Here is a 19,172-nt window from a genome sequence, read left to right as displayed (position 1 = left end):
AGCTCTGACACCTACAAGCAATTCTCAGGATAAAATACAGTGCAGTGAACACAAGGATAAAATGTGATGCAAGGAAGTGCCTCCATTATCTTAGCATCTGGCGTAAATGAGTGGGGAGACGTCGTGGTCTGTTATTTAGTCTGTGACAACTTTCAGACAGCACCCTGAGAAAAGTGTGATTGATTGTCAGGGAGTTGAGAGAGGAGGACTCAGATAGGCGATGTTTACACTAATAGCAGCTGAGGTGCTGTAGACACAGACAGCCTGGAAGCCTGGTTTCTGAAACACTTGGCGTTTTTGTTTACCCTGGCAGTGGCCTGTGGATTCTCAGTGCTGGCAAACACCCTCCTGTTGAAAATCAAGTTTTAAACATGTCCATATGGTATGGTTTTTTTGTTTTTTTTTTAAATCATGAAGACATATCATGAATAAAATAACCAGCCAACACCATGGCCCAGCATTTCTGTCTTAGAATCGCAGCGTCCTGATGACAGCCTCAAAACCACAGATTCATGCAGTCAGACTGTCAGTCACAGCTTTCATCGTGGGGCTGTCTGCATCATTATTTTTCCTCAGAATCAGTTTCTGATTAAAACATGCATCGCTGAATTGTGCGATTTTACAACTTGCTATTGTGTGTCGTAGAGCAGTTTTACAGCGTTTGAGCCGTAGGAGAGCAGGCAGTTAAAGCTGCAGCTGAACAGTGGAGGGATGAGAGGAGATAAAGACAGGGATGCTAGATTCTCCCAATTACGTAGTTACATCTAGGCCATTTTAAGGCCTGAGAAAGCATGAAAAAATACCTCTAAATATATCATTCTGATGAACAGTGATTAGATTTTCAGGCTTTAATCAAAGCCAGGAGAGAGAGTTTAAGGATTTTCAAACCCCAAGCCATGAAAACATCTTAACATTTAGTAGCTTAATTTCCATCCTACCACTGCAAACACAACAGTTTCACCAGATTTAATAACAAATAATTAAACCTCCGAGGAGACTTCAAGAACTTTTGAACCTTTTAAATCCAGATTCAGATACAAAACAAAAAACAATAAGAAAGACCAACAATGTGTAAGAAAATGATCAGGACAGCGATTTATAGCCTTGTTAGGATTACAAATTGAAATATAAAGAAAACATATGCCCTACAGTCACGTAAACTCGACTCGCATATGAAAATCCTGCAATAAAGGCCCTTGGGTGCTTAACAATATGACTATGCTTTCCCTGTGCTGGTAGAGGACAGAATGGAGGTAAACACAAACGTACTCGTCATGCACGATGGTGGGGCCATCTCTAGTCATGGCTTCCTCCTTGATGACACTGATGAGCTCGAAGGTGCTGCTGAGAGGGGAGTCAGGGTTTGGCCATTTAGGGCACTGGAAATGTCTCACCTCCAGAACATAGTCGTCCTGCCGCACACAGAAGAACAGTGTCAACCGGTGACATGTTTTTATAGGACTCCACACTTCATAGTGAACAACTACCATGAGTCATCAAGAACTCCCAACTTGTTATGCTTCATGTCTCAGTAATCAAACACTAAGAAGGGTACATGCGGCGAGGCGGAGGAAGAGGTACCTGGGTGGCCTCTAAGATGAAGTCGTGGATGATGATCTGCTCCTCGTTGGAGAGGCAGAGTCTGTCCTTACTGATGAGTGTGACCGTGAAGGCGATGCAGTTCATGGCCTCTTCCCGACTTGGCCAGTAAACAAATTCATCCTCAGCCTGCAGGGAAACAGCAACACAGGTGCCTCTCTCATCAAAGTTTTTCACTAACGAGTCATTTTACTGTTAGTATTGCCGTTTTCTTTTGTGCAAATGTGCATGCTGCTGCAGAGGAGCAATAAAAAAACAGTGAAACATCATCAGAGAAAAAGGATAAATACTTACCAGGCCCTGGTTGTCAGGCAACATGACAATAATTTGAGCGTTATGGTCCCAAATCATCCTCCAGAAGTCTGTTGTGGTGTGGGGCAATGGATGCTGGGTAATGATGAACTCATTACTCCTGTAGTAGCCCTGAGGTGAGAGAGGTGAGCTGTTAGCCTTTCTAAAGCTTGGACCACTCATGCAGATGGATGATTGTGGCACACTTATCATTTTCTAAAACTGTACCATTATGTAGGATGCATTAATGTAATCTGTTCCTTTCATGCCAGGCAGAGTGGTGAGTCCAACCCTTGCTCGCTCCGCTGTTAAGAGGCAGAGAGAGAAAAACATGCTTTAAATCACAACCCGGGCCTCTTTAATATTGCTCTGCCTGATAATGCACACATTTATAACCGGTCTTGACTGTTGCTATAGCAACAAGTACCTCCTTTTCTCCTGTCAGGGTGCCGGGAACGCATAGAAAGATTAACTTATAGGATTATGGAAATAGATTCTAATTTTGGAATATGAATTGTCTTTAATAATTTATTGACTGAAATATAGGAAAAATCAAAAATGCTACATCTGGCAATGCTGCGAGTCACATACTTATTTTCTTCACAGGACAGATTGTATTTATGGAAATTCTTTATAAAGTACCCACATGTTATTTTACTCTTCTAATTTAAACATTTGCCAACAGCCAAATGTATATGCTCATCAGATCTTGGCTTCAGCGCCACTGCAACGACTGTGGTAAATACTCACAAGGAACCACTGAGGAATTGCGGTTCTTCTCCTTGTTACAGTCTTTGTGGGCGCTAAAGCACTCCACAAAACGCGTGTTGCACTGAGTCAGCAGCTGGAGAGAGAGAAGGCAAAATCAAATTTTAGTCCTCAGAGTCATTGCAAATTTCAATCAAACGTAAAAAAAGATACAAAGTTGTTTAACAGGCAAAATTAACAGCAAGCCTTTCACATTAATAATGAGCATGTGAAGCTCGGGAGGAAGTGACATTACGTGGGAGCAATTAGTTTGTCTCTCCTTATGTAGAAAGAGCAGGAGCTTAATGAAACATTCATCAAGCTCTGCATAAGGCAGCAGGGGTGACAGACATGACTTTATTACAACATCAGAGACGCTCTCGAGCTATTCCCGTCAGGAGCTCGAAAGCCACCGCGCATGTTGCTAACAAGCTTCTGACCCAGAGACCACCTCAAATTCAGCTGATGGCACCACTACAGACTGTGACAGCTCGTCTAACTGGACTAGTCAGACTCTGAGCAGGTTTACTCACCCTGAACTGCTTCTCCAGCCGTGTGCGGCCTGTTGAGTTGGGCGTGAGGATGCTGTTGACATAGCTGTGCAGCTGCCAGGCAGGCACCTCTGTCTCTCTACTCAGGATTGCCTCCATCAGAGCATCGTGGATGAAAACATACTGTTCCTGAGGGGACACAGAAGACATGGAGTGTCTAGACATATCAGAAAATATGAAAACTATTTCAGGTTCTACCTCATTAAGCTCATCCAGAGAATGTCAAGAGTGTGCTGTTATCAAAGCAAAGGGTGGCTACTTTGAATAATCTAAAATATAAAACATACTTTGACTTATTTCACATTTTTTGTTTACTACATAATTCCACATGTTTTCATTCATAGTTTTGATGCCTTCAGTGAGAATCTACAATGTAAATAGTCATGAAAATAAAGAAAAAACATTAAATGAGAAAGTGTGTCCAAACTTTTGATTGATAGTGTGTATCAAATGTGTACATTATATTAATTTCCAAAAGCAAAAGCTTAGAATTATGCAGAATCCCACGTTTCAAAATCTGAAAAAAGACTTTAGATTTTAACTTTGGACACATTAATGTGAAAGCATTACTTTCAAGTTTGGGATGGAAAAGGCAAGGCTAATACACTAATTAATATACTGCTGGGAAGCATTACCAACTGACTCCCATCACAGTAGATTAAGTATAGTTATACTTACTGTGGTAACTATAAACATAGGACTATAAATGCTGTTACAGTGCTATTACATATAAAGCATCCAGTGGATTACGCATATGCATGCTTTATTATGTTTTGTATTACTATATTTTTCATCATATTTTATTATATACAAATATACACACAGCTGTCAGATAAATGTCATGAAGTAAAAACACAATAATTGGTTCTGAAGTTTTGCTGGGTAGCACTGCAGAACAGGGCAACTTAATAGTTTTAGCTAACAGTGCAATACATGAGATTCTGAATGTAAATATAGCATTAATATAGCAGCAAACAAGTTTTGGCTATGTAAAGAGACAGTGGAGTAATGGCATCCATAGCAGAGAATAAAGTTGCACTTCCTGTGTGTGTGTGTGTGTGTGTGTGTGTGTGTGTGTGTGTGTGTGTGTGTGTGTGTGTGTGTGTGTGTGTGTGTGTGTGTGTGTGTGTGTGTGTGTGTGTGTTGTAATCAGAGCTTCTTTTTTGTATGTTTTGGCAGCTGGACCAGAGCCATGTACATGTCAGAGCATATTAATGCATCTGAGTCCCTCCTCTGAAAGTGCTGGCCGTCTTTGTGGAGACTATGGAGAGTGACCTCCAACATAAGTTTGTGGAGTATAGAGCATTCATCGGTGTGAATTTAAACAAAATATTCAGTTTATGCCATTTACCTAATTTATGTGAACTCATTTAATTCCAGCTCTGCTTGTCCTTTGGTCATGTTTGCTTCACTCCAGTCTACCTGTGTCTGTTTCCACACGTGACATACTGACTGTGTGCTCCAATCCTTCCACTATTTAATTTGAACATGTGTGGAAACGGACCCATACAGAGTGCAACAGAAGTGAGTGGGTTGATGGAGATACAGGTTAAGTGAAGCCAATATAACTCGAGTTGACAACGACTCGTTATGACCATTCAGTGCCGTATTTTAAAATGCTAGTGTGGGTTCATGGATGGGGCTGGATTATTTTTCATTGGCTCTCTTGTACATGACCTTTTCAGGTGCAATAAAATCTGAAGGGAGTGGTCTTGTTTTCTGGTAACGTTCAGTGGTTCTGAATATCGCAAAACCACCTCTACATGGACCCAAGAAAAAAACAACACTGCACGTACATAAAAGTATCTAAGGAAAAATCTGGGCTCTTAAATGTCCAAAAGTTAAGGATCATAGAGAAAAAAAAACTAAATCCGTCAGTCCAAAAATCAAATACCGTAATTTCTGGACTACAGAGCGCACCCGAGTATAAGCCACACCCACTAAACAAAAAAAAAAAAAACATTTGTACATATATAGGCAGCACTAGTCTATAAGCCACAGGTGTCCACGTTGTAACATGAGAAGTTTACACAGAAAGATTTTTTAAATTTTTAATCAAATAAATGTTTTTTTCTGAACAGTGCTTGTAACACGGCAGTAACACGACAGTAAAACGCACCGAGTCGGTTCATGCTGCTGACTCCAACGTTTCTGATGCCAAGCTAATGTGCAGCAGCTCTCTTTCCTTCTTTGACAGCCAGATCGATTGCCTTTAACTTAAAAACTGCATCATATGTATTTCTTCGTGTGTTGTCCATGATGAGGGTGTGTGCACGAAATGAAAAATGACTGGTCTGAAGAATTTTGTGCGAGTGTGGTTCATTTAATTCAAACAGTTTCATTGGTCCACTGTGACCTATTCGGTCATTTCATTCTGATGTGACTAGGCTAACCGTATTGGTGGCATGAAGCTCGCACGTAAAAATCTATACATAAGCCACATCGTTGTATGTGTAAGTGGCAGGGTTCAAAGCGTGTGGAAAAAAGTAGCAGCTTATAGTCTGGAAAGCACGGTACACAAGTGTGTCCTTAGAACAGCAAGTGTGGACTAATTCTGATGTTATACAGTCTTCTGTGCTGTGGTTTGCACTGTGTGTTGCACTGAAATTGCAGTGAGAGTGACCTTTACCCAAGCTTGGAGTATCAAACTGAAAGGCTTTCATAACTCCTTATGCATCTTTAATCACACATGACCTTTAGGGAAGGAATCCAGCTTCCCAAAGTAACTGATTATATTTCTTACCTCAGTCTGGACTAGGTAGTTGCGTTGTGTGCGGATATGTTTGAGAAAATCCAGGACGCTAACTGTGCTTTTGTCCTTGATCTGTTGCAGCATGCTGTCAATGACAATGTATGTTCCTGTGCGCCCGACCCCTGCACTGAAGAGCAAAGCACAAAACAATATGAGCAAGCCTCTAGAGGGAGCTTTTAACTAAGTCAGCAAATATGAGTCTAACACTCATAAGTAACACTCATTTAGCCTGGGAGCTCAGTAATAATGATGTACCTGCAGTGCACCAGGACAGGGCCCATGTCTGCAGTACGAGCCGCTGATGAGCGGTTGATGAAGGTGAGGACAGGGAGGGTGTACTCTGGCACTCCCATGTCAGGCCACTGAGTGTAGTGATACTGGACCACAATGCGCTCATTTAGCTTCCCTTTCGGATTCCCCTTCTGACCCTAAAACAGGGGAGCAGACATGTGATGCTGGTACGAATACAATATCATCCTTTCAGTTTCTGAAAATGGAGCAGAAATATCAGGCCATGTACTCCTCAGTGCACCATTACAGTTCAAGTCTCATGTTCAGCATTTATGAAAAACACATGAAGATTTAATTACAAGATTAGACACAATGCAATGCTGTGGTAGCTGATATCTAATAAATGTGTTTAATGTATGCATCAAGCAATAGAATACAGTTGTAATAATAAAATGCCGTACCTCCACAGAGTTTTACAGTACGTTATACAAGTTATAACAGTGAAGAGTCTACATTACTAAATATTTTAAAACTTCCTTGCAGCTTCATACAGCTATATTTCAGACTGTAACCTGCTCAGGAAACACCAAACAAAGTGTTATTATATGAAACAAATCATAAATTTAATAGTTGCACTAACCAAACAAGTCGCAAGATGAAGATACGTTGTGGCTAAATACCGATTCCCAGTACCGGCTTGGAGCAACTAGTTACTGTTCTGACACTAGCAACTACACTAGCAACAACCAAAAAAATAAAACAAATGCTCATAAAAGATGCATGAAGATGTAAGAGTCTGAGCTGCGATATGTTTGACATTTCTGATCTCATGTTTGAGCAAAATTTGGGAAACTAATCCACAAAAGAACATAATATAGTTCAAAATAACAATGTTGTTTCAGTTGCAGGTTCGGTTAGTTGAAGCAGATGTTTCCAATTAATGCTGAATTGCATGATTATGACAATTTCCCCAAAAATGTAACAAAACGAACTGCATGTAGATGAAATAATAAAACATCAAGCCTGAGACAAGATTGTTAGATAAGTCTAACCAACTGTTTGGTCAGCTAAAATTGTAACTGTTGCTTGATTAAACATTTCTACTGAGGTTTCCTAGATAAAGGGCATTTCAGCAGATGTATCACAGGGCGACTCTTACCTTTTTAACTTTAGTGTTCCTTATAAGGAATCGGCGTAGTGTGTAACAGGCATGCACTTTAGTGCTTTTCAGTGTCACAACAATGTTTCCGTACTGCTCGCTGTTCTCTGTCGGCCAGTATTGGTCACATTTCCTCTGAAAGACACAGCATGCACAGTGAGCGATATTGCAGCGTGTTTGTCATGCAGTAATTTCCGTTTCATAACTCTGGTTTGCGAATGCTGAAAATGAACCTACTCTGCCCTTTTCCACGAGGTTTGTGATCATAACAATAATTCCAGTGTTCTGCTCCCACACCATCCTCCAAAAGTCCTCGAATGTAGATTTTAGAGGACCTTGAGCAGCTATATAAGCTCTGGGCCGGTTGTAACCCTGAAACAGGAGCATAGTGGAATATTGTTTACTGGTAAGACACAATCAATAATGTATCAAATTCCAACAGTGCCTCATATAGCTGATATAACTGGTTTACTGACAAAAGACATTGGTAGGTCATGAAATCCACTCCTTCAGCTGACAGAAATTGGGAGTATTTATGCATGAACCAATATCATTAATATATATCCTCCATTTTTATTAATGTCTGCCAGCTTTATAACTGTGACACCTCAATTGATATTTTAGGTAAAACTGTCACTATAGCGTTTAGCTCTGTGAATACTTCTTTCACAACACACTTCTGAGTCATTTCACTCACTGTCCAGCTGAAGCAAGTGCATTTTCACAACCTTTCAGACTCTTAAAAGATAACACCACACCAAGGCCTGGATAAAGACTTCTGAACCTTGAATAATGTCAAAAGATTGGTAAAACTCACATCGACATAGTTGGCATTGATGTAATCCGAATGTTTGGCATCTTTCCCTGCCAAAGCTCGTAATTTCACCCTGCTATGGTCATCTAGGGAAAGCATTGGGACTCATTAAAAGGATGAAAACCTGTTATTAAAACATTATTGGATTCCACAGCAGTAGACATCGTAATCAGATTTTACAGCTGACTCACAGGCCACAATGTTGATGTATCTGTTTTTGTGCTTGTTGTCGGGATGATTGGAATGTTCTGCTGTGATTTTCAGGTCGGCTGTGCAGCGCTGGACCTCCTGGAGAGACAAAAAATAGCCAGAAATGGATTTCATTAAACAAGGAGAGGAGATCTAATGGAATTACCCAGTGTGCGGAAGTTATATTTACTTCAACTGTGATTTTACAATAGCTATTTTTGTAATAATATTGTTTTTTTGAGGGGAAAATCTTTCTCTTTCTAAAAAAAAAAAAATCCCTCTGCATAAGGACTTCAGTGACGAACTGTAAAGCTGAACCTCCAGCAGGGATTCAGTGGCTCAGCCAAGGACACTTCAGCGGACCAGATGCTGACTGCCACAGGGGCTTGAACTCAAGTCTCCAGTAGAACATACCACTTCTTTTCTTTTTCACAACCTCACAGTCCATTCAGTCACCCACAAAACACAGCAATCACTTCCAACACAACTTCACTGTGGTGCATTTTAAAATCATGCACACAAGCTTCACACCAAATGACCCCAATTAAAAGGAATACTCTCGGGGTGAAGCTTTTGCCTCTTCTCCCAGCCCAGTTGCACACCAAGTGTCTTCCCATCCAGTCCACCAGCAGACAGACCTTCTCTAATTAACCTCCATCCCTCTGATCTTTCTCTCCATCTTTCTCTCAACCATCTGTTCAAAATTAGCAACCCTGCACACAAGCACACGCACAAAATAATGTATAACCATTGTTCAAACCCAGGCTCATTTGCAGATAAGAAGCGCACAAAAGAATAGAATTCTGTGCTCAGTAGTTAATCAGTACTCACTTAATTCAGAGAAAAAAGACCAATTTACTTTTATGCATTCTGCGTAAAACCTATTTGATTCAGTTTCCCAGACCTTTGTGCGTTTTCCCATTTGATTTTGTTCATTTGGGCTTCTGTGACAACTATACTTAGAACATGGTGTGGACCAAACAACCAGACCAAGACTGCTTGACAAGGTTCATGAAGCAAAGCAGGACTAAAAGGAAAGAGTGTTTTTTTCTTCTTTGTGTGAACCCAACTTCAATTCAACTAAAGCATCCATCCATTATTAAAACACACTTTATCCTACAGAGGTGTGAAAGAGGTTGCCAGTCTATCATAGAGCTAACACAAACAGACACTCACACCTACTGCCAATTACGAATTGCCATGCATGTCTTTGGACATTTAAGGATGCAGGAGAACAGAGAAACTCCACACAAAACCACAGTCCACCAGCAGGTTCAAACCCAGAGCCTTCCTTCTGTGAGGTGACGGAGCTAAACCCAAAGTAAAACATCATTATCTCTACAACACTGCTTCAAAAGTTATCAGAAACTAAAGCGGCATTGAAAGCGTACCTCAAACTCCTCAGCGAATCCTTGCATGTTGTTCTTGTAGAGTTCCATGATGTGTTTGACAAACTGCTTAACAGGGATGGCCTCCATGTCATCTGCAGGAGAAATACAAACGTGGGAACGGTGTACAACGTGCCAAAAACGGTATGGTGCGTATCCTGCATTATCAGGGACTGTTTTATGGACACTATGTTTTCCAAAAGTGTGAATGTATGCATGAGTCTATTATGTCTTTTGTTATGCAAACTACAGTCATTTATTATTCATTGTTGTCTTCTGTTTCCCAAGTGTTTTTAGAGTCTAAAACAAGACTCAAAAGAATAAAAAAGAAAAGAACTTTAATAGCAAGCCAACCTCTATCACAAACACCTATATTTGCTATTTTGAGATTTTATAGGAGGGAGCATCTGTCTCATCTAAGCCAAATCAGCCCCAGATCACACATGAGGGATCTTTGATATGGCTGGTCAGCATCACACAGGGACAACAGTGCAGGGGACCCAGCTGTCATCACTGCTGATGCTGGCCAATGTCTTAACTAATACACCCTCACAGCTGGGGCTTGTAGGGCTCTTACTTGCCTCAGTGGTTACAGCGTAGAGGTGAATTCTCATTTATTAACCTAGCCATTTATCAAAGTCTCTCCTTTCCTCTGTATTGGTGTCACAAGACTTATCAGTCTTATCAGTTCATCAGAATGGTTCTGGGTGAAATGTGGCTTTAGAGCCAGAAATTGTAATAGACTGAGGTTCATTTGGCCCATTGTTTTCTTCACAGCATATAAAACGGTTCATAGGCATTTTCACATGTACGCACGGCACCATTTCAAACATTTGAATATCTAGAAATACAGGCAAAGACAAAAGTAATGGAGAGCTCATGAAAAACTATGATTTGCACTGATATCATTTCCCTGCACAATTTTCATTTAAAGCAGTAGAGAGAAACAAAGATAGACAAAAAGAGGGAAAGAACAATAAACAGCTGAATGAATACAGCATCAATAGTAGCATCAGCTGCACTCTTTAACTATGGCATCATGGCCTTGAAACGTCCCTGAGCTTTAAGTGACTGTGAAAGTAAAGTCTGATATAGACAAGCTGCCACTACACTGCTGTCTGGGACATAAAAAGCTAAGAAAAGCCAGCCGCGCAATTTCTACAGTGCGGTTCCTGGAGTCATGTCATGTGTAAGAGAACAGAAACTGGGCAAATGAATACATCAAGGTAATACAGGAAACCATTCAAAAGGCAGTTAATGATGACTTGCAGTGTGTGCCTAATTAGTAGACACAGATCAAAGGTAAATCATCATTCCCTTAATGTTCAGTTTCAGCCTTTTTTTCAGTCAAATATTAGAACATTCTTAGAAGTAGAGCATCTACAACAGGGGTCGCTTACATTTTAAGGCATTAATTAACCCTTCATTGACACCATCACTTATTCAGCCACTTATGCATCGCCTTTAGCAAACTGTTTCACCAGTTATTCATCTTCTTAAGCTATTTTGAAGATTTATCCTTTGACTTCTGCTATTTATGCTAATCATTTATACATTATTTGCTTCAACTTCTTTGCTTGCTTTGCTAAACAGTTCTTAGCTCCACCTAAAACGCAGGGTTTTTACTTTACAGCTGACAACATACAGTCCATTTTTATTACAGCTGTACATAAATATAATACTATTACTAGTATTACATACAATCTTTTTAAGGAATCACTGATCAAGAAAACTGCCCAAAATAGTACATTTGTCACATAATACACATGAATTTTACAGCAAAGTATAGGATATACAGCTCACCTGGTATAGGGATGACTGGGATATTCTCATTGGCCACCACCCGTGGAGAGCTGCTGTCCTCCACATAGAAGTGAGCTGTCTGGAAAAATCTCCTACAGGAACATAGAGGCATCAGTACAGTGAAAATGGCACAGCAAAACCACACTATCAGCACAAATGATGCAGTGGAGTGTATTAGGGAGGCGTTATGCTGTTGTTCTCAGATCTGGTCTGTCAACATCAGCATAGAAATGTTGAATAGAGTGACAACGGCAGAAAACTGCTAATGAAAACCCCAGAGTAGCTGGGACACCGCTGATCGCACACAGAGACAGTGAGCGGCTCCTGGAAACAGTCCGAGGTGACTACAGGGAACAGGTAAACAACTCACAGCGACATGCTGCAGCGCCGTGCCAAGTTTAGCTCTTTACGCAAACTGAAGAAACTAATCCAAACAGAGTCCTCCTCAGGGCCACTTTTAAGAGGTCTCACAGCACTTTGTGGGCATTTTCTGGAGAAAAACTCATCAGCAGCTGCTGCTCAAAAAGTTAATGTTCGTAATTATGTAATCCAGCACTCACTGATGGAAAATTCCTATTGCCTCAAAAAACTAAGTTTTCGCAAACCATGCTGGACAATTCCTCTCAAATTTTACACAGTCTTTGGTCCACAGTCACAGAATTAAAAACTGCAGGCACTATAAAAATTACTTGTGTGGCGACATTACAGCTTGGTAAAAAGGTCAATTGTGCATTTTTTAAGGTTAACACATTCCATATTCAAGACATCCTTTTCCATTTTGAGGAGAGAAAAAAAGTCAACAATCCTAACATGCTGGAAACAGCGAGTGAGGAATCTTTATGACCCTGAACAGCTTGCATATCCAGCCTCCCCTCTCACACACTATGTATACTAATGAATGTATATACCAACCGTGTCTCATCCCAGTGCTAATATATCCCACGTTTAGTCCTACCTGTACTTGATGCAGAGGAGGGAACAGATGCTAGTCATTCTTAAAGAGAGACGGAACAAAAATAAAAAGCTGGCGTTGCAATAAAAGATGTAGGAAGAGAGAGCGCGAGAGAGAGGTGAAAAACAAATGAGGGAGGAGAGTTCCCCCCCTGGTCTGCGTCACAACCTTCCAACCTAATGACTCCCTTTAAATGCAGATGTGTTTCGGCTACCGAACATCTCTGTACTGGTCCCTCCCCCAGTCGCACAACGAAACTTCCCTCAGAGGAAAGAGAAACTGGGAGGAAATGAGCTTGATGTGTGGATGTCAGGTGTTAAAAAAAAATAAAAAAAGATAAAATGAGGCCTCAGATTCGCTGTCAGCAGCACTCAGATACCAACGTGTGCTGGGAATTGTTCTCAGTTCAACATCTGTGAGTTTTCAACAATCACCTCGAGCCTCAGAGGGTTCCAGATGTGTACTGTAACTCCTACAATTAATTCCAATGTAGAGAGATTCAAAATCTAAGATTAACCAAACAGGCAAAATGAATGAGCTAAAAATAAGTCGAGAGTATTAAATTTCACTAGATCCTCTACTGGTCACGTATTTTTACATTAACATTTCAAAATCAAATGGATTGCTGTGCTAATTTGTTCATGACCAAAGCATCTGCAGCCAGAGAAACTCACTGACTTTAATAGCTGCTTTGTCATCAAGACAGACAGAGTGTGAACGGGTTGATTTCATCCTTCATCATGGCCTTTTCCCCAGGGAAAGCAGCCATTCTCTGTTAACTGTTTTAGTTGTCACAACAACAGCTGCAATTGGCATTTCCGATCTCCCCTGCTTTTCTGCTGAAATACCACAACTCTCAGTAATTCATCCACCAACTGAATCCGCTGCAGTCATCTCGTTTTCAGTCGTCTCTTTTTTTTTGCACCTCTAAAGAGCTGATAGCCAGGCTTTTGTTTAGATCACACTCTTATATTATCTGCCAGGGTAAGGTGCTGGAAACAGTAGCTGCAGTGATCCTCAAAGAGTAGTCCTATCAAAAGAATTTATTAAACACATTTCAAATATAACAAAAAAATAAAAGAATCTCAGACTCCAAGCAAATAAAATCCCACACAAGTTGGGCAGTAAATATCCACAGGACCAACTGAGGAAATGGTCCATGGTGTTATTTGTAACTCATTAACCATCCGACATGTGCTTGTGGCCTGGCCTGTGTAATTACTGGGGCTCCAATAGCGTGGCTGGAAATTAGCCCAGCAGATGAAGACACAGCTGGGACCCATGATGGCACTGCAGGGCCTTCACATCTATTGCCCCTCACCCAGGTGGGTGATGGGCCTCATGTACAAAGTGCAGACAAGGAAGCAGCCTCGCTACCAGACCGGTTGAGACTGATGGATGTGCATGAAACAGACACAGGAAAACTGTGGTGAGCAGACTGGAAAATCCAGACATGCATGCTGGCCTGTCACTGTGACGGTGGAATAAAAGATGTACAGATAAGGGCAGTATGGGTGGGGGGTGGAGAGGTGGGTGCGTGGGGGGTGGGGGCACTCAGTTATTCATACCTCTGTGGGAGGTATCAGTGACATCCTTATCAAAATGTGACATTTCTGTATGTGATAGCACCCGATTAGTGACATTTCACTGTTCTAACAAATGTTTTAGCAGTGAGACGATGCCTCATGATAGAGGTAGAAATATTAAAATGTACCTCCAGTAGACCATCACAATCAGCAGCATGATGAGGCACAGCAGGGTGAGAGCAGACACGACCACCAAGGGGACAATCCACACCATCCTGCCCATCCCAGGCTGAGAGGTCCGTGTCACGTTGGACAAGATGGTTCTGTCTGTGGGACCACACATGCACACATTACATGGATAAATATATATGCTACTGACTCACACACATTCATCTGCCAACGTTTCAGTGCCTATGTGAACAGTTTATCTAAAACACATTCAGAGAATGCCTTCCAAACACTAATGGCTTTTGTTCATAGATGAAATTAGAATTGAACACTGGTGCACCTTATGTGTTTCTGACAGCTCTTCAGTTTCACTCTCCGTCGCAAACCTTTTTCTCCACAGTCATTCTATTATGTTCACAAAATGATTTGTGACAACATGATTGTGCTTAGTGTGAAGACCTTGAATTGTTTCCAGAATTAAAGCCTAGACAGAAAATGCACCCAGACTGAGCTCAATATTTTGCTTAGTTTAGAAAAATACCCAAAGAGCATAATAACCCTAAAGGCTTATTAAGGTAAAATCAGACACACAATCCCTACCATCAAATGTTGACATCAGGGACAGAATAAACATACACAGACATCACAGGAGATTAAGTCTAATTGAACAATAAAATAATTTCAACCCAAACCTACTTGAGCTGACACTCCCGACAGCTTCAAAGGAACATTGTTGTTCCCTTTTTTTGTGCAAACCGCAATCGTATATCATGAATACTGACTGCCTGATTACGGTTTTCAATCAATGTTCACGATACTTGCCATTTTCTAACACTGTACTGGAGAAAGAAGAAAAAAAAAGTTCTCATAAATGCTTTCCCCTTGAAGCAAACTCTTTTGAAATACGCTTAAAGGAATTCCTTGAGGCAGAACCCCTCTGGCAGAAAGCATATTTTTTCCTCGAGGCCTCTGTCTTGTAGTGACACCAAAGCGTGGAGCTTTGTCTTTGACCGAGATGGTAACCAGTGTAGTTACTGTCTTAAATCAAGTTATTTGTTCTGCTAAATTGGGCTCCATAACTGCTGGTAGTGTTTACAGAATCAGGCTTTGAGTCTTGCGTTGTATGATAGCTGACAAAAGAACAAGGCTTACTGAGAGTTCAAAAAAGATTTCTCTGTATGAAAGAGGTTTAAAATGTGTCTTATCTGTGTGAAAAAAAGAAGTCTGCTCACCAGTGTGGACAGAGAAAGGCCAGATTTTGTTCCCATTACCACTCTTTGGAGACAGTGTAGAGCTCTGGGGAATCTGCATCTCTGCACTGTCATTACGGGGCTCCTGAGTGGAGACTGCATTTACATCTGTGGGTTTCGTCTCCATGTCGACCAACTGGTCATCACCAGTGCTTGGAGGTACTGTGATACCTTTAACTGTCGGTTTCCCTTCTCCTTTCTCTTTGGCTGTGGACGCGGGGGTGGGGATTAAAGGCTCTTTGGCCACAGTGCTGTTCGCTTGTTTTTCCTCGTTATTAGGTGCAGTCTTGCTCTTTCTCTTCTTCTCGTCCTCTTCCTCTTCTTGCTCTCCCTCTCTCTCGCCCTCCTCTTCCTCCTCTTCCCCCTCACGGGCAGCCTGGTTCTCGTTAGCTGGGCTGTCTGTCTCCGAGCCCTGAGGAGCTGCCTGCTCTGTGCTGGACTTTGCAGGTGAGGCAGACGGACGCGTGGGGTTCTGAGTGGCTTGAGGCGCCTGTGTGGGCCAAACGGAGCTGGGCAGAGACGAGATGACCCCTCCGCCAACACCTAAGCCTGCCAGCAAGGTGCTTGTCACCACTGATGCCACCGTGGCCTGGCTGCCACTAGACGAGGGGCCCATCCCTGTTGCCATAGAAACGATGGAGAAGTGGATGCCAGAGGACGTCCAAGTGGAGGAACCAGAGCTGATGGGAGCCATGTCGGCTGAGGATGCTGGAGAAATTGTGGGCTAAGGGAGACAGGCAGAAAACAAAACAAAACAAAAAAAACAAAAAAAAAAACAGTTACCCAACAGTGTCATAGGAATGGAAAAAAATATATTTCCATCTTCAGTTAACTAACCATCCCAGTCTTCACAATACGAGACCCTTCAAATATTCTTGTTGTATTGGCTGTAACACAAAAGAGGAAGATTTTATGTCTATGACATTGAAAAAAAAGTACAAAGTTAAAATACATAATGCATCACCTGTTAGACAGCTTTGACCACGTACCTCTGAATAACAGTGTTTGGCTAAAATCACTGCGCAGGTCATGCTGACATACTGCCTGCACTCGGAACAGATACAGGACTTCAGGGGACACATCAGTGATGATGGCTTTCTGCAAGAGAACAGACAAACACAGATTTGCCAAACTACAGTGAATTATAACTGAATTTGCAGTGAAAATGCGGTTGAATGTGAGGATGTTTTCAATTCCTAATTCCTAAAATGAGAATATACCAAGCTGAGCAACTGTTCTGTCAATAGTCTATGACCCACAAGTTCAATGCCATTTAGGAACTTCATCTCCCATTTAATTTAATTGTGTTTTGCAATTTGCAGATGACTTTGCTTATATTAAAACTGTTCTCAGAGTGGATGTGCAATTGCCTCTGGTATGCAGAGCAAGTATTTCACTAAAATAATTCAGATAAAAGGTGTCCAAAGATAGAAACGGAAAATTGAAATGGAAATGAATTGGGCAAAAATAAGCAGGACAGACAGCAGAGTGAGAAATAGACAAAATATTGTCAGAATAGAGACTGACTGGCCGCATTAATGAAGTGTAACTACACAGGCAGAGCACCACAGGGACACAGTAATCATTCTTTCAATCAGGCATTTGCAATAAAAATATAACAACAATATAAATTTAATGAAACATAAACAGAGCAAATAAATCATATCTACATTTATCGATTCCTTGAAAAACAGCCAATTTAAAAGCCAGCAAGTCGCCTCACAAGACAAACATGTTTCAACAGCCCAATAATGAGTTTTTTTACATTGCAAAACACAGTAAGGAATTACTATTTGGAAACAAAGTTTTTCCACAAAAAATGGTCACTAGCAAATGTTCTACCTTTCTGTGTTTATTTTCAGGAAGACTAGACTGTAGAGTTCCAACAGCTGTGCCAGTGGACCTCAGGCTGCAGTACAGCTGATAAAGAGCTAAAAGGTCAGTAAATGTTATTGGAAGATGCCTAAAGTAGCGAATGAGCAGCAAAGGGAGATTGCAAGTGAACAGCTTTCTATGTTTAACATCAGACAAAACCATTGTGGCAAATTTCCTAACAAGCTGCAAGTGAGATATGGACTTCAGAGGAGTGCTGGAGTTGAACTGCAAAAATGTAAAGGAGAGGAAATAAATATTCATTTATCTTTAGCTGAGGATAACGTAAGTTTAATTTGAGAGGCAGTTCTTGACTGTGGAAAGCCTGCTTGCATATTCATTTCAACTTACTTGTCCATCATTTCTAAGCTTCAATAACTAGATTCCAAGTTAAAGATCCATTCTAGGCACATCTGAAGACATAAAATATGAAGATAAGCTGCACAAAATAACCATTTGTGTCTGAAATGTTTTTCCCCCCTTCCACAAAATAGTTCAATTACCTGGTTAAAAATTCTTAAAATTACATCTCCTCCTCCTCTCCCAGAATCTATGAATATGCAAATCATGTTCATTTCAAAAGTGTAACTGCCGAACACGGTGTATTTCCTCATTCAGTGAGAGGCTCGTACTAGGTGAAGGTGCACTGGAGGCTCATTTAAAATCATATAAGTTGCATATTGGACTACAATTTGCTTCTAAACTAGCTGGTGTCACAAAATCATCTTGTAGAGTGTGAACCAAGGAATGTAAAAACAGATTTTTTAGTGCTACTCTGCACGAGCCCCATTCTGCACCTTGAAGGTTGCACATAAAAGTGAATCAAACACATCCTTGAGTAGAGAATTGTTACCTTAACGGATTTGCTATTTTTTTTCCCTTCTGATCCCACACCCTCTGCGCCGTTACCTACACCAAATAGCAGCTTTTACTGCAGCTGCTGTCCTGGATCCCTCACCACTTTCCAACCCATGACAATGACAACGGCGTTTTTTGGAATGCATGACCAAACTGAAGGTAGTACTGCCACCAGGGAACTGATCCCAGGTCTCTGAACTAGTGGGTGAATGTTTTTCCCCTGCACTGTTTATATCAGAAGAGGCAGTCATGCAGACTATCAAGACAGCTGGAGGTCAGTGGGCTTTAAAGAGATGCACAGTTGGGTGCTGTATTCATACAAAATAAGAGACATGTGACCAGTGAGAAGAATATATAGTGTGAAAAGGAACAGCCCTGGAGGTGCCGTCTCCTGCAGGGTAGGGATATATTTCTGTGAACACACTGGATGCTGTGATGAAAAGATAGAGTATGAACTAAAGGGGCAACTCCACGTTTTAGGCAGCCCAGCTCTATTATATGATCAGTGGATCAGAGATCTAAAGGACTACATTTGCCGTGCATTTTTCACTAAAAGCAGTTTGCGTTCAAAAAGGCTTCTCTGCTGCCTGAAAACGGAACAGATTTTTTTCAAATTGGTAAAATAAAAGTGCATATATGATTTTGTTTACGTTGCTTTTGTTTGAATTCGCTTTTTGATCCTGTAATACACATACCAACTTCAAATTTCAGCGACTGCAAGAAAGTAAATAAATGCTATGATGGAAAAAGCAACATCCAGGAAAAGGGCCACAGGTGCATTTGCCTGCACATTACACATATTTCAGTTTGACTCGTCAACATCTCTGACAGCGCTATGCTTCTATTCTTAGACAGGTGAGTGACAGGGGAGTGTCTGGGCTCTCATATCAACCAACAGCCACATGCAGAGTTCATCACAACCTGTCACCTCCCATACGCACTGTCACTGATCCAGCCGACCTCTGATCCTGACAGAGACATCCGAAGCTCTGCAAACCAGCCAGAGCTGCTTAAACAGCATT

General features: G+C 41.2%; 1 protein-coding gene across 1 annotated transcript in view; it reads right to left on the bottom strand.

The window, feature by feature from the left end:
* The window catches only part of ca16b (carbonic anhydrase XVI b), a 106,138-nt gene that overhangs the window by 5,211 nt on the left and 81,755 nt on the right, over positions 1–19,172 (bottom strand). The window contains exons 10-27 of the mRNA XM_022189272.2: positions 16,410–16,518; positions 16,258–16,307; positions 15,403–16,144; positions 14,191–14,329; positions 11,525–11,616; positions 9,725–9,816; positions 8,336–8,432; positions 8,148–8,230; positions 7,568–7,702; positions 7,331–7,465; positions 6,196–6,368; positions 5,932–6,067; positions 3,171–3,317; positions 2,641–2,734; positions 2,119–2,195; positions 1,894–2,022; positions 1,582–1,728; positions 1,270–1,412 (exon numbers count right to left, since the gene is read on the bottom strand). Of these exons, the coding sequence (XP_022044964.1) occupies positions 1,270–1,412; positions 1,582–1,728; positions 1,894–2,022; positions 2,119–2,195; positions 2,641–2,734; positions 3,171–3,317; positions 5,932–6,067; positions 6,196–6,368; positions 7,331–7,465; positions 7,568–7,702; positions 8,148–8,230; positions 8,336–8,432; positions 9,725–9,816; positions 11,525–11,616; positions 14,191–14,329; positions 15,403–16,144; positions 16,258–16,307; positions 16,410–16,518 (2,720 nt within the window). The remainder of the gene's footprint in view (positions 1–1,269; positions 1,413–1,581; positions 1,729–1,893; positions 2,023–2,118; positions 2,196–2,640; positions 2,735–3,170; positions 3,318–5,931; positions 6,068–6,195; positions 6,369–7,330; positions 7,466–7,567; positions 7,703–8,147; positions 8,231–8,335; positions 8,433–9,724; positions 9,817–11,524; positions 11,617–14,190; positions 14,330–15,402; positions 16,145–16,257; positions 16,308–16,409; positions 16,519–19,172) is intronic.

The sequence above is a fragment of the Acanthochromis polyacanthus genome, chromosome 5, assembly GCF_021347895.1.
Source record: "Acanthochromis polyacanthus isolate Apoly-LR-REF ecotype Palm Island chromosome 5, KAUST_Apoly_ChrSc, whole genome shotgun sequence".
NCBI classification, from domain to species: Eukaryota; Metazoa; Chordata; class Actinopteri; family Pomacentridae; genus Acanthochromis; species Acanthochromis polyacanthus.
The sequence above is the reverse complement of the archived record's forward strand: the minus strand, read 5'-3'. Positions and strand labels throughout refer to the sequence as shown.